The sequence below is a fragment of the Conger conger genome, chromosome 12 (genome assembly GCF_963514075.1).
Source record: "Conger conger chromosome 12, fConCon1.1, whole genome shotgun sequence".
In the NCBI taxonomy this organism is placed as follows: Eukaryota; Metazoa; Chordata; class Actinopteri; order Anguilliformes; family Congridae; genus Conger; species Conger conger.
The window spans coordinates 37,259,199-37,273,257 of NC_083771.1; the positions used below are offsets into that span (position 1 = coordinate 37,259,199).

Consider the following 14,059-nt stretch of genomic DNA (forward strand, 5'->3'; position numbering starts at 1 on the left):
ACATGTGTTTCTTGTCATCCAGATGTGTCCTGTTAAATTGATTGGTTAAACAATAAGTAGTTCTGAATGTCTACTCTTGGTTTTAGCCTTGGGTTTTGCTTGTGAAGACTGTCTTTGGGAGAAAAGCAAGCCATTTTGAAACATAGAAAGAGGGAAAATTTATTGCACAAACATTGGGGTTAGTTTGTACTACAACTTGGGAGGTCCTGAAAAAAGAAAAAAAAAACGCTGGCGTACTGAGCAACAGACATCGAACAGGTAGACCAAGGAAAACAAGAGCAGTTGTGAGAGCTGTGAAGAAAACCCCAAAAACATCAGCCAGTTACATCACAAACAAGCTCCACAGGGCAGGGGTGAGGGTATCTCAATCAACCATTCAAAGAAGACTTAGAGAGCAGCAAAATAGAGGCTAAACCGCAAGAGGAAAACCACTTGGAAGGCCAGATTACAATTTGCAAAGAAGTACAGAGATCAGCCATAAAATTCTGGAACAAAGCTTTATGGACTGATGAGACCAAGATTAACCTCTACCAAAGAGATGGAAAGGCCAAAGTGGTGAGAAAGAAGGGATCTGCTCATGATCCGAAACATACAAGCTCATCTGTGAAGCACGGTGGAGGAAGTGTCATGGCTTGGGCTTGCATGGCTGCTTCTGGAGTGGGCTCACTAATCTTTATTCATGAAGATTTCAGCAAGATGAACTCAGAAGTCTACAAAAACATTCTGTCTGCCAACTTATGGAGAAATGCATGCAAAGTAATTGGGAGGAACTTCAACATGCAGCAAAACAATTACCCGAAACACAACACAACAAAGGACTTCATTAGGGAGAAAAAGTGAAAAGTTTTAGACTGGCCAATTCAATCACATGACCTTAAGCCAATTGAGCATGCATTTCACCTCCTGAAGAGGAGATTGAAGGGAAAAAACTTCCTAAACAAACAACAACTGAAAGAGGTTCAGTAAAAGCCTGGAAAAGCATCACAAAAGAAGAATGCAACAGTTTGGCCAATAGGTCGCAGGCTTGATGCAATTATTTCAAGCAAGGGATATGCTACCAAATATTAAGTGTTATTTGCTATAATTTATTTAAATACTCTTCTGTTCCAATACTTTTGCTCACCTAAACATTGGGTGGTCTGATACCAACTATTTTCTAAATAGTTTAACACATATAGGTGTAAATACCAGGAGATAAAAGCTGAAATTCTGAACTCTTGTCTTGTGTTCATCTTTTTATGTAAACCCCAATATCTTCAGTGTATTGCAAAAACAAAGAAATTGGCTTTGTTGTTCCAATACCTTTTGAGGGGACTGCAAGCCTCATAGTACTGTGGGATGAAATATAAAATAGTTGCAATAACTTGAAATGCAAGGCAATCATATTCATTATAATTGCTATTCTTTTCCATTATTTGCATTATCTAAGTACCTCTGAATTTGGTGGCCTTTAACTTTCAATCATCTACCTTTTTCTCAGAGCAAATCATTAATCTGTCAACTTTCTAAATTTCTGATTGCAATTACTACAAATGTATATAGCCAAAGGCATACATACATTTTTTATGCATGGCTCTGGACAAAGTTTCTTGCTGAAATATTCTGATTGTTAAACCGTTTTATGGACAGGGAGCACAGATCTACATAGACTCTCTTTGGTTGCAGATCCTCCAGCAGGACCTCTTGCCAACACAGATATTTACAGTGGCTCAGCAGAGCAGCTATTGCTGGACCGTGACATTCTTTTACAATTGCTAACAAGCATTTTTCAACACTGAGTTCACTTTTCCAAAAAGCTTTATACAGCTCTTCGCACCAAAATGCAGCTTGGCACCACTGTTTATTTCATGCTCAAAATGCACAAAAAATATTTTAAAAATCAAAGCAAAATCTTTCAACAAGACACCCGCACTAGTTTTCTTCTTTGTCAATCATGGGGAACCAATCGTTAAATGAGTGAATGAATCCAAGTTAGGAATGCAAAATGGCCATATGGTCCAGAGTGGAGGAGGCATAAGTAGAGTCAAGTTAAGCTGTTTACTAAATGACTGCGCAGTCCGTAAGTATTTGGACAATTTTTGTTGCTTAAGCTCTGTACAATGAAACAATGAATATGAGGTTAAGGTGCATACTGTCAGGTTTAATTTGAGAGGTACATCCAGAACAGCTGATCCCTGGAGGAAATTCAGCCTATAGACCCCAGTCTGCACTAACCTCATATTCACTGTTCAAATCCAATGTGCGGAGTACAGAGGCAAAACAACAAAAATGTTGTCACTGTCCAAATACTTATGGACTGCACTGTATATTGACCTAAGTGTTATATTTTCAGTGGTGTAAATGTCATATTGGCTGATCGATGTAAAAATATGCAGTGTATGATGATTGTTGGAATACTGGTTTTCATGAACTGTTGCATGACCTGCATTACTATACAAAACCAGTACAGTATAATTAACTTTTCAAGTACTTCGTACTTCAAGGACATAATCAGGAGAGTAAATAGATAATGTAAATGTATATAATCAGCTTGCATTGTAAGTGGTGTACATACAATAAAGTTTGGTGAACAAATGACATTTAGTTTACATCCATTAACATTCATTGGTGCTCTGCTCTCTGCTTAAATCATAATGTTCTTGAGAGAGGCTTCCTGTAAAAGCTATGAGAGGCAATAGAAAATAAAAAAAACAGAAAGTGAAAAGAATGTCATCTTTTCTATGTCGGGACAATGACAGTTGGCTCTTCAGCTGAAGGCAGTACGAACAGACGGTGAGAGATCATTCTTCTGAGGCATGATTTCCTCTTGATGTAACTGCAAGTGAAGGTGACAAGAGTGTCCAGGCGGTGGAGAGGTGGTGATCGGGAGTGTGATAGGAAGAAAACCGACTAATGCCGACAGCCATCTCCATACCTGTGGGTATGTTGTTGAGGCTCTGGCTTCTGTGAGGAGTAGCAGAGGGCAGCGGTGAGGGTGTTGTAGAGAAGACGTTTGGGTGTCTATTGTTGCACTTTATGTCTAGATTCTATGCGGGCTGTGCAGCAAGGTAAGTGCAGGCGTGTTTGTTCTGTAAACACATGAGTAACAAATCAAATCAGGCTTCATTTTAAATCCAGCCCCATTTGGTAGGCAAACCTCCAAAGTTTTCACGTAAAATGTTACTTAATATTGTTATTGAGCTGAGGGAAAGAAAGCTTGTTTCATCTTGATTGTTTGTCCCACTGTGTTACTTCAGAGACCCACCAATATGTATCAGTCACTGCAGACCTCTTCTCATACGGGGCTGCTGTAGGATCATAAACTCATGAAACACTTTATGCTGCGTGTACAAGTCCTGTCAAACGATTTGCAGAATTCTAAATCTATGATTTTAAAGTGTTGGAGATTATCAACTTGAGAGATTGCTTTACCATGCAGTACAATTTTATTAAAAACAAGTTTGATACAAATTATTATATCAGCATACAATTGACATGATTTTTATATATTGCATTGGGCACTTTTACATTTTAGCAAGAAATATAAATAATATTATATTTTAGTTTTAGAGGTGTTTGGAATGTTTATATAATTACTAAAACGTATTGTATTTTGCCTTTCATATAGTACTGTAGAAAGGGAATGCCAAATAATGTTTTAGCAGTGCACACAAACACAAAATAGGGTTTTATTGATCCTATATCAGTGAGGGGTTCAATATACATGACAAAAAATAATGAAGTAATAAATAGATAAACCTGTAAAAGAAATATATGATTCCAGGATGCAGCCTCTTCAGTCACATGGTTATTTGGCTTTCAGTCATTCACCTTAATGAGCCAGAAAAGCCAGCTCATTCAGTGAAGCACAAGTCCTCCACGGTGTTCCCTTTGATTTTCTGAAGCTCACTCCGGTCCAGGAGTCGATATTGAAAAGTCACTCGGTTTACAAATTTCCCACTTGATACCATCCTCACAACGGTGTTTTCACACCCTATCTTCATTTGAGCTGAAAGCAAACCAAAATAGACTTAGTCAGTCTTCCCCACATCCAAACAAGACTGGTTGTTTCTTTTAATCCTTTTAATAAAGTATTCCCAAACACAAGCAACCATACACATATAGTTTGTTTTATGCTGGCTACATCCATTAGTATGAAACTATTTGTAGTATTTACAGTAGATCCCCAATTTTGTGAGACTTGTGAAATGTAGAAGGGTATTGTGAACATAAAACTTCATTAAAAAAACTCCTATTTTCTTCCTTCCATGCTGCAGACATGCTCATTTACATGAAGCTTGTGTAGTTTAAAGTGATTTCACAATGTTTGTCCCTGTTACCATGCGAAGACAGGTTTTTGGCTGAGGTGAGGAGGCATTACTCACCAGGTCCACTGAAGGAATAGCAGAGGTCAGCCACAGGGAACATCTTTGAGGTGTCCACACCATTACCCCCCAGGAGTTCCACAAAATCTCCAGCTCCAGCACACCCTGGGACAACCCTCTGAGAAATGAGTAAACAGCAGAAGAAAAACTCCAGTTACAGTTATCTCCTGTGCAGCGAAGCTCATGAAGTTCCAGTTTTTCTTTTAGCTAACTTTATAAAACTATTGTGGCACTTGACTTCCTGTTGAAAATACAGATTTCCCTTCACTGCATTCACTTCACAATTTTAATCCAACAAAACAATTGTTTTCAGGTATGTAACAGTCTATTCTTTACAGTTCGGGGGGGGGGGGTTGCCAATCTTATCTCAAATTTATAAACATGCACAGCAATAGATTACAATGAGACACACATTTTTTGTACTTTCCCGGTACTACTCTAATGTTGATAAATGAGCCAGAATATTGGTTTACCAATGCAGCAGGTGCACACTACAGTAAGAAGGGTCCCTCTTACCTTAACAGGGAAGTCACTGAAGTGCCCCAAGCTGAGCTCTGCTATCTGAATCTCAACAGGATATATGATGGAGAAACTGCAGTTCTTGTGCTGCTGGGGGATCACCATCGTGAAGCTACCCTCTGGGGTCTGCGAGATTATGTTGCAGGCTGGAGGAAAGACACAAGGTATTACAAAAGTCAAGAAAATGAGGTATTACAAGAAGAACAATTATACATTTTAATTATATAACATATAGTTAACTATCTCTCTCTCTCGCTCTCTCTCTCTCTCTCTCACTCACTCTCACACACGCAGTTTTTTGTCACCTAGAAGCAGTTACTAGTTATGCCTGCTATTTTAACCATGCCTAACCATGCACGCATGTGCAGCCCATGATGTAGGCCATGCTTTTACTATGAGTTCATTTTTCCTGCTTTTTTTGGGTAGCATTTGGTCAAGACATAAATTATAGTATGGTTGCATGGTTTGCACAAAACGAATTCAGTCATAATGTGTATATGAAGTGCAATGTTTTGTTCTGTGATTATTCATGCGCTTATGCAATTTATGTAATTTATGTATTCTGTTATTGCTTCATATAACTGTAAATTATGCATGTTCCTTTGGAGAATTGTCTTTTAAACATTATGTGATATGTATATGGCTAGAATACATTGGCAATTGTTAAGAAAATAACTTATTGGCTTGGTTGTCACAATTCTTATGTGCTAATATATCCACACTAATTATGAATAAATGGCACTATGAGGCACATTTTCTAAGGCACATAACATTTTAAAGATTGACATAACCCTCCCTTGCTTTCTGCATGTCACCTCTCATTGAAAATCATTCTGCATGGCGGCAGATGCAGTGAAGGAGAAGAGGGCCAAACGAAATTGCTTACAGACCATTTGAACACATGACTCAACACAGAACAAAACTCTACACACTCTACACACGAACATTGACCACATTATATTTCCCCCCATGAATAAGGCAGGAAACAGCACAAAATTTTCTTTTTTTGGTGGGGTGGGGGGGTGGTGGAGGTACTTACGGAAGGGGTTGAGTAGTTTCTTCACAGTGATGCTGAATCCACTCCCAGCATTGTGTATGCGGAAGAAGATCATGGCCACATTCTGTGATGAGCGGACCACTCTCCTGACCGAGCCTGTCTCGCAGAGGTCAACGTATCGCTCGTGCAACGGGAGAGGGTGGTCCTGGGAGCTAGGGAACTTCTCCCCTTTCATAACCCAGCCATCAAACGCCTGCAAGAAACATAAGTCCACCTCAACTCACGTCACATAGATGTTACGTAGCATACATTTCACCGCTGATCCTCACAACGACAGAGCCGACAGGTCCTGGAGGTGGACGAGCCGTGCTACTGTGGCACAGCCGCAGCGGAGACGGATTACCTTGATGAAATCCCCGCCATCGCAGTCGATGTTCACATTGTCATATGCTACGCTGATCATCTCATTGGGTTCGCCAATGAAGAAAGCTGCACAGTTGAGCTGCGGGCGGTCTGCGGTGAAAGTGAACTGTCCCTCTGCTGCCAGCATGTCCAGACATCCTGGGACATCACAGCACACCGTTCAGCCCTCTATCAATCTCTAACTCCAACAGCACTGTTTCCATGTACACTGTTAAAACAGCACTTAGAAATATAAAAGATTCAAATTGCATTTTTAATTGTTTAATAATTCCTGAATCAAGCACACTTGTGACACTTCAGAATATTGTAAAGATGTTTTATTTTTTTTTAAAGTGAACAGTCATTTTGACGTTTTTAAGAATATTTCAATAAAGTAGCCTAACCTAATACAAGTAGCTAGGCAGTCTATTGTTTTATACAAGAACTAAAACAATACAATAATAAGCAAATATTTTCCTTTGAAATCACATAGGATACATTGTTTTAATTATTAAATAGCCTGTATTAATTCAAACTTTCTGTTTTTTATGTATGCATTTGTTTTTTGTTGCGGTTAGGACCAATGACGGAGTGTTTTCATTAGGCTATACAGCCTAACTTCAACTGAATGCTTCTACACAAGAAAGTAAAATATGGCAGAGAGTAAAGATAGACACGTAGCCTACAATTGGAAGTCATTTCCGTGATTATATTGATTAGCCTATCATCGAAAAGATGAATAATATAATAAATAGTTTCACGTGATGAGGGCCAAAATAAACATGCGCTAGCCATGTGGGTCGACATATATTAATACACTGCATACAATATAGTGATTCTACATTAAACGTATTGTACGGAGTTACTTACGTAGAGGTCTACGGTAAATAAAATCTTCAGACAATTCTCTTTTGATTTCGGAATTTAGAAGTGAGAATAATCCCTCTGGAGTAATTTCATTTTCCTGAAAGTAGAACATGTATAATGAACGTGAGCAATATAGCTTACGAATGCAATCCTACAAAGTGATTCTTCTCATTTTGAATGTGATTAAACGTTAAATAATAAGAAGGCTAATTATCAAGTCATGGATTGTGACGGAAAAATGTGAGGGAGCGATAAATAACGATAAATATGACAGCATACAGATTCCACAGCTACCTCTAAATTACAGTAAACTATCCTATAAACGCAGATACACTTGGTAGCCACAACCATTACTTGAATTCAGTAATACTAGGTGAATTAATATGTGGTCCAAAAACGTGATGTAACGCACAGTAACTTTGAGATAGGACGCAGTAAATTGACCCTCGTGTAATCTTACCTCCAGGTATCGGCTTTGTCCCTTGAGAGCTGAAAGGCTCAGCAAGAAGAAATACAGCTGAACTCTGAAAGTCACAGACATCGCACCTCTCCAACGCTTGACAGACGAAAGTAGAGATCCAGTGACTAGAACGCCCCTTTTATAGAATGCCGATTGAATTAAAAAACAACGCACTTTGCAAAGATCTATTGATAAGTCTTTACGCACTACAGGCTAACCGTCCAAAATTGCGTGGTTGTGACGAGGGCATGGAAGGAACCACCACAGTTCAACAAACTGTCAGAGAGACGTTGAACAAACTGCCAGAGTCATACGAAGACGACTTTATAACCTGACAGATGCCTTAAGACTTAAGCCCCGCTAAAGACTAACGGCTCCTCATCCTCATAGCCTCTGAATGAAGATTCCTCAGTAAAGAGCAAATGACCGAGTTTCCAGTGATGCTAATTTATTTAAATAGGTAGACTGTTACGCAAAATAAATATAAAATGAAGTAGGCTTCATTTAATTAGTGTTCCATACCAATTTGTTAAGCCCCAGAATAGAAAAAACTAGACAAAATGAGACATAAATGGTCATTGGTGTTATGAAAATTCCACAGCAGTTGCCGCATTTCCGTTGCATTACATGATACACTACACACAGAAGGCTTCGGAAGTATTGGCACCCTTAATAAAAATGCACAGAAAATACAGTTATTCACATGAGCCTTGTTTTCCAACATGTGTAAAGCAGTATGCTTTATTAATTATTTGATGGAATCAACCAAAGTCCTACAACCTACATTCCTACATATTCTTTCTGCAAACACCCCTGGCAAAGATGACAGCCATGAGTCTTTTCCTATAATTTGTGACATGGGTAGAGAACACATTTGGGGGGATTTTTGACCATTCCTCCATGCAGAACTTTTCAGAATCATTGATATCCTTGGGATAAGCCATTTAAAGCTGCTTTTAGTCTCTATGCACATTTTATAAACAAGATATATGCTGGTCTGAAATTGCATCATATGTGACTGAATTCAATGATGTTCATAATACACAATGATACTCAGTGGTCAAGCACAGGAACTCGAATGTCTTTGAAAAGAGAAACAATACATTCTTAACCATCTCCAAATCATCTTATGCTTTAAGATGTAAACGAGATGTGACTTTTTCTCTCAAGACAAAGATTGCACAGTTACATACATTTTTCTTGGATCATTTTTTAAAATGTGATCCTAATCATATGCGATCTTTGTAGTGTAAGGTTGACTGAGCATTGCATTGCTTTCCAGAGAATACATTTTATCTTGTCTTCGCAATGGAAGGACATTGCTAACAACTGCCACATTGAGAGTAAACATTTGAGGTTGTCATGGGTATTCAAGCCTGTAACATCAACCGTGTGTTCAGTCAATCAGACTGCAGCCATCCTCATCCCTTGCTATTTCCTCAACTAGGAACAGTTTGGTAAGTGTTCTCTTAAATAAAAAAAATAAATAAAAAAATAATGTGGAAAGCTGCTGTTTTAAGACATTAAATTAAGATCATCTCATCTCAAAAACCTGAAACATGTTCCCTAAGAAAGTGTTTAAACAGTGAATGCTTTGATGTACAGTGGGGTCCAAACGTCTGAGACCAGGGGTCTTATTATCTATATTTTCAGTTAGGCTGTGATGATAGGTTAAGTATGATAAATTATGAATAGCTACACTATGTAATTTTCAAAGCTATTCATACCATGCCAATGAAATGTGACCAAAATTGAAATATGATTTAAAAGGTTCTGGACGTTCTTCCTGAATGCTTCCTCGAATACATATCATGCTATTTTTAATTATTTGGTAATTTATTTACAAGTTTAATTCATACCCTTAATAGCCCTAAAATAAATTTATTTTTCAGTGAGGCAAACAGAGGTTTCCAGCTGCCATCTGCATGTAAATCACAGGCCTACCAGGTTCAGGTGCCCTTGCTGCCACAGGCATAACACACAAACCATGCTTTGTGCTATTTCACAGGACATGATAATAGTACTACTACTACCACTAATAATAATAATAATAATAATAATAATAATAATAATAATAATAATAATAACAAAGACAACCTCATGGAAATCCTTTAGCATCTAATCCTTCTTATGACATTGCAAAGTGAGGGGGGGTGATGATACATATATACACTGGCGATTACCTCCAGCTATGGTTACCTCCAACCTGTAACCATATCCTACCCCATGACTGACAAAGTCCATCCATCCATTATCTTAACCCGCTTATCCTGAACAGGGTCGCAAGGGGGCTGGAGCCTATCCCAGCATACTTTGGGTGAACGGCAGGAATACACCCTGGACAGGTCGCCAGTCCATCGCAGGGCACACACACCATTCACTCACACACTCATACCCACGGGCAATTTAGACTCTCCAATCAGCCTAACCTGCATGTCTTTGGACTGTGAGAGGAAACCGGAGTACCCGGAGGAAACCCACGCGAACACGGGGAGAACATGCAAACTCCACGCAGAGACTGCCAAAGTAAAGTTATCAAATGACAACAACAGTACTACAGTCGAATGGGAAGTAGCAATGTTGGGGCTACAGTGCTACAGGCTGGAGCCTATCCCAGCATACTTTGGGTGAAAGGCAGGAATACACCCTGGACAGGTTGCCAGTCCATCGCAGGGCACACACACCATTCACTCACACACTCATACCCACGGGCAATTTAGACTCTCCAATCAGCCTAACCTGCATGTCTTTGGACTGTGAGAGGAAACCGGAGTACCTGGAGGAAACCCACGCGAACACGGGGAGAACATGCAAACTCCACGCAGAGACTGCCAAAGTAAAGTTATCAAATGACAACAACAGTACTCCAGTCGAATGGGAAGTAGTAATGTTGGGGCTACAGTGCTCAGCTTACACTCTAAAGGAGAGTGCCTTTGCAGTTACTTAAGAAGCTTCAGGCCACATTTAATTTATTAATGTGTGATTTAGGTTTACTCTCATGAGCTTGCCAATCCCACACCAGATGACTGTTGACTGTTAGCAGATACATTGCCCAAATCCAATATGTTAAGCTTTATAGTTCATTAAGCTTCCATATTAGTGTTTCATCCTGTCACATATTTGTATTCAATTCACACTGGACTTTGTGAACAGGGGTTTCCTTGCATCACAATGGCCGGCCTGTAGCGTAGCGGTTAAGGTAAATGACTGGGACACGCAAGGTCGGTGGTTCTAATCCCAGTGTCGCCACAATAAGCTCCGCGCAGCTGTTGGGCCCTTGAGCAAGGCCCTTAACCCTGCATTGCTCCAGGGGTGGATTGTCTCCTGCTTAGTCTAATCAACTGTACATTGCTCTGGATAAAAGCGTCTGCCAAATGCCAATAATGTAATGTAACAATGGATTCACAGCACAATTTAAGTACAGCGGGGGGCAAAAATTTGGGCACCCCTGGTTTAAATGTCTGAAAACCAGGGAAACTACCACTGTCAGAAACATTACTAGAAAAGTCAAGGCAAGGTCTAGAGGATCAAGAATGATTTCAGATAGAATCGCCTGAGACCTGGTGAGAAATGCTCAGAAAAACCCACACATCACTTCAAAAGAGTAGCAGACACAGGTCTAGCTATTCAAAGGACAACAATACAACATACTTTAAACAAAGACCTAGATGGCAGGGTTGCCAGAAAGAACTACCTCCACATAAAATTAAGCATCTGAAGTATGCAAAATAAAACATTGACAAGCCTGAAGCCTTTCGGAACAAGTGCTTTGGACTGAAAAAAACAAAATTTAACTTTTTGACCACCACCAAAGAAGGTACGTTTGGAGAAAAAAGGGTGAAGCCTTTGTAGAGAAGAACACCTTGCCAACTGTGAAGCATGGAGGTGGATCCATTGTGCTTTAGGGTTGTGTGGCAGCTGGGGGCACACAAAATATTGTGCAAGTGGAAGGAAGAATGGATTCCACCAAATATCAAGATATTATAGAGGCTAATGTTCAAAGGTCAGTCCAGACATTGAAGTTGAAGTTGAAGTTGCATATTCCAGCAAGACAATGATCCAAAGAATATCTTGAAATCAACCATGAAGTACCTCCAGGAAAGATGGATGAAGGTTTTGGAAAGGCCACCATAGTCCCCAGACTTGATCTCAAACATGCCATAAATGCAAGGAGGCCGAAGAATATTTCTGAGCTAGAGGTGCTCTGCCAGAAAGAATGAAGAAGAATTGAAAGACTCTTAGCTGGCTACAGGAAGCTGTTATAGTTGCCATTTTCTTTTATTATTTTGAAACTGTAAAAGAAAATTTAAAGAAAAAGTAATCTTGCTTTAAAATTTAAAGAAATGTGTCATATTTAACATTATACCATTTAGAGGTTCTGTTCACTTAGATATTCATTGTAAAAGGCTTTTTTTCAACAGAGCTAAACTCAGACTGATACAGACAGGAGAGAAGATAATTGCATGTCTCAGAGCTGCAGGAATGCTTTATTGTGTCACTTTTCGAATTTCGACACTAAAAAATGTGCTATTGTTTTTCCTTTTGGCTGGCTCTCCCTGACAGACAGAATGGACTATTATCTGTCACTCATCATATGGTTCATCAACACACCCACATTGTGATGGAACAGTCAAGCACATACTCCATTGCTCAGAAAGTCAGGTACATTTGAAAGAACTCCACAATAGGATGGACTACGGAAGAATCAAGGATTATTCAACATACTGTATTTATTTTACGAAACAAAGAGTCTATCATTAGGACCTTCCACTCATGCACTCGGACTAAACAATGAGTGTAAATAATTGACCTTTGTTGGATGTATGATGTTATGTTGAAACATAATTGCATAAGATACTCATTCCAGTTTGCTGATGGCTGCCATCTGTTACTCATGCGATGATGTCACTGAATACATCATGGTTCTGCTTGGTTTGCTGCACATAAATATTCACTTTTTTTTTTAGTTCAATCTTGAGCTGTCAGGTTCCGTTTTTCGGTTGATTCGTCCAGATTATCTAAAGGAAGCTATTGCATTGCTTGCTTTTTGGTGTATTTGATAGGAATGCAAAGTACGATTTGAAGGGGATATGAAATTAGTATTTACAGGACAAACAGGAGTATATGTTACATGTGTATATGTTCTTTCTAAGAAAATAAAAATATAAAAAGGCAGGCTCTGGAAATGTGCTAATTAATTGTGTTAAATATTCTTCAAATCAAATTTATCTTAAAATAAATGTCATGATAAGATGATTCATTGGAAATGATTATACTCGCAGCATTACTGTGCTCTCATAGAAAACACTGCATGTATTAACCACTTCTAGCTTCGTTCTAGCATGTATGTACTCTTAAAGCACTCGTTAATTAAATAAAAAACAACTACTGACATGCAGTTTTGTTCATGACTACTGCACTAAGTTAGAAAATGATAGGTTTCTTTAACGTGTTCTAGAAGTTTAACTCACGCTTGCTAGTGTCCATTTAATGCAAGATAAATGAATTTCAATATAAAGGTGATTTCTTCACTTCTGGTTATTTACTGAAGATGGTCTGTTGGGCCATCTGGAGCTGTTGAACATTTTCAGTTGATTCACAAGGCATCTGAACTGTCACGACTGGAATGGCTTTTCCAGCACATTCACTGTGATGTTGTTTGTAAATCAAAGCCAAAAATGTGTCTGTGTCTCCCATTATCCTGCTATTTTCATTATAACATTATACTTTCACTTGCATTGTGAACTGTAACGACATTGTACACTTAAAGCTTATTATTATTATTATTATTATTATTATTATTATTATTATTATTATTATTATTATTTGCTAAACAATAGCTGCTAGTGTGTTTCACTTTATGGGGATTATTATTTTGTTCTAATCTTTTGTTGTCAGTGCTTTGCATTTCCATAACATGTCTGAACCTCATAAAATTTTAAGTCTGAAAACTTAAATATACTACCCAATCTATCTGCTTTTCAACATTATAATCTTTCATACAGAAAGTAACATCTGTGAATCCAAACTATGATTCCAATTCCAATATTACCATAGCAGGTGAATTGATACGAACATCAATTTCAGAGTCTCTGCGTTAATGTCACATATAATACTATAAATTTTGAGAAGCAGTGCATGTCTGAAATTTTTATGACATGTTTTATGGCATAGGCCGAGTAGTCCTTTGACATTAATATTCACTGTTCACTGTTTTGACTTTATCAACTTTTGAGATTAGGTTGATTTAATGCTGGGTAGAAGACCGGCTGTTAATTTTACAGCTTTAAAATATCAGTCATAAAGAGTCATTCCAAGCATGGGTGGCCTACCAATGCTTATTCAAACTATAAAGAATTATATACATATGATAATGAATTTCCTGTATTTACTCATAGAGACATGAAAGGCCTATAAACACAGCTGGTGTGTTTATCTGCACCAGAATTC

The 14,059-nt window shown here is 38.5% G+C and overlaps 1 protein-coding gene across 2 annotated transcripts; it reads right to left on the reverse strand.

Moving 5' to 3' along the window:
• Positions 1-3,406: 3,406 nt before the first annotated feature.
• On the reverse strand, positions 3,407-7,980 carry crhbp (corticotropin releasing hormone binding protein). 2 transcript variants are annotated; one of them, XM_061263600.1, is made up of 7 exons: positions 7,610-7,975; positions 7,153-7,246; positions 6,284-6,441; positions 5,923-6,133; positions 4,881-5,029; positions 4,365-4,482; positions 3,407-3,988 (listed from the first exon to the last, which is right to left on the reverse strand). In XM_061263600.1, exons 1-7 carry the CDS (start codon positions 7,688-7,690, stop codon positions 3,834-3,836), a joined length of 966 nt encoding a protein of 321 aa, XP_061119584.1. In that variant the 5' UTR covers positions 7,691-7,975; the 3' UTR covers positions 3,407-3,833. The 2 variants fall into 2 exon arrangements, with proteins under 2 accessions (XP_061119584.1, XP_061119585.1); XM_061263601.1 differs by having other exon boundaries at positions 3,852-3,988; positions 4,365-4,469; positions 7,610-7,980.
• Between the last annotated feature and the right edge of the window lie 6,079 nt (positions 7,981-14,059).

Coding starts and splice junctions, on each gene's coding strand:
- crhbp (XM_061263600.1), bottom strand. CDS start 7,690: ATGTCTGTGACTTTCAGAGTTCAGCTGTATTTCTTCTTGCTGAGCCTT. Junction 7,247..7,609: donor GACAAAGCCGATACCTGGAG/GTAAGATTACAC, acceptor TTCTACTTTCAG/GAAAATGAAATTACTCCAGA. Junction 4,483..4,880: donor TCAGTGACTTCCCTGTTAAG/GTAAGAGGGACC, acceptor CTCATTTCTCAG/AGGGTTGTCCCAGGGTGTGC.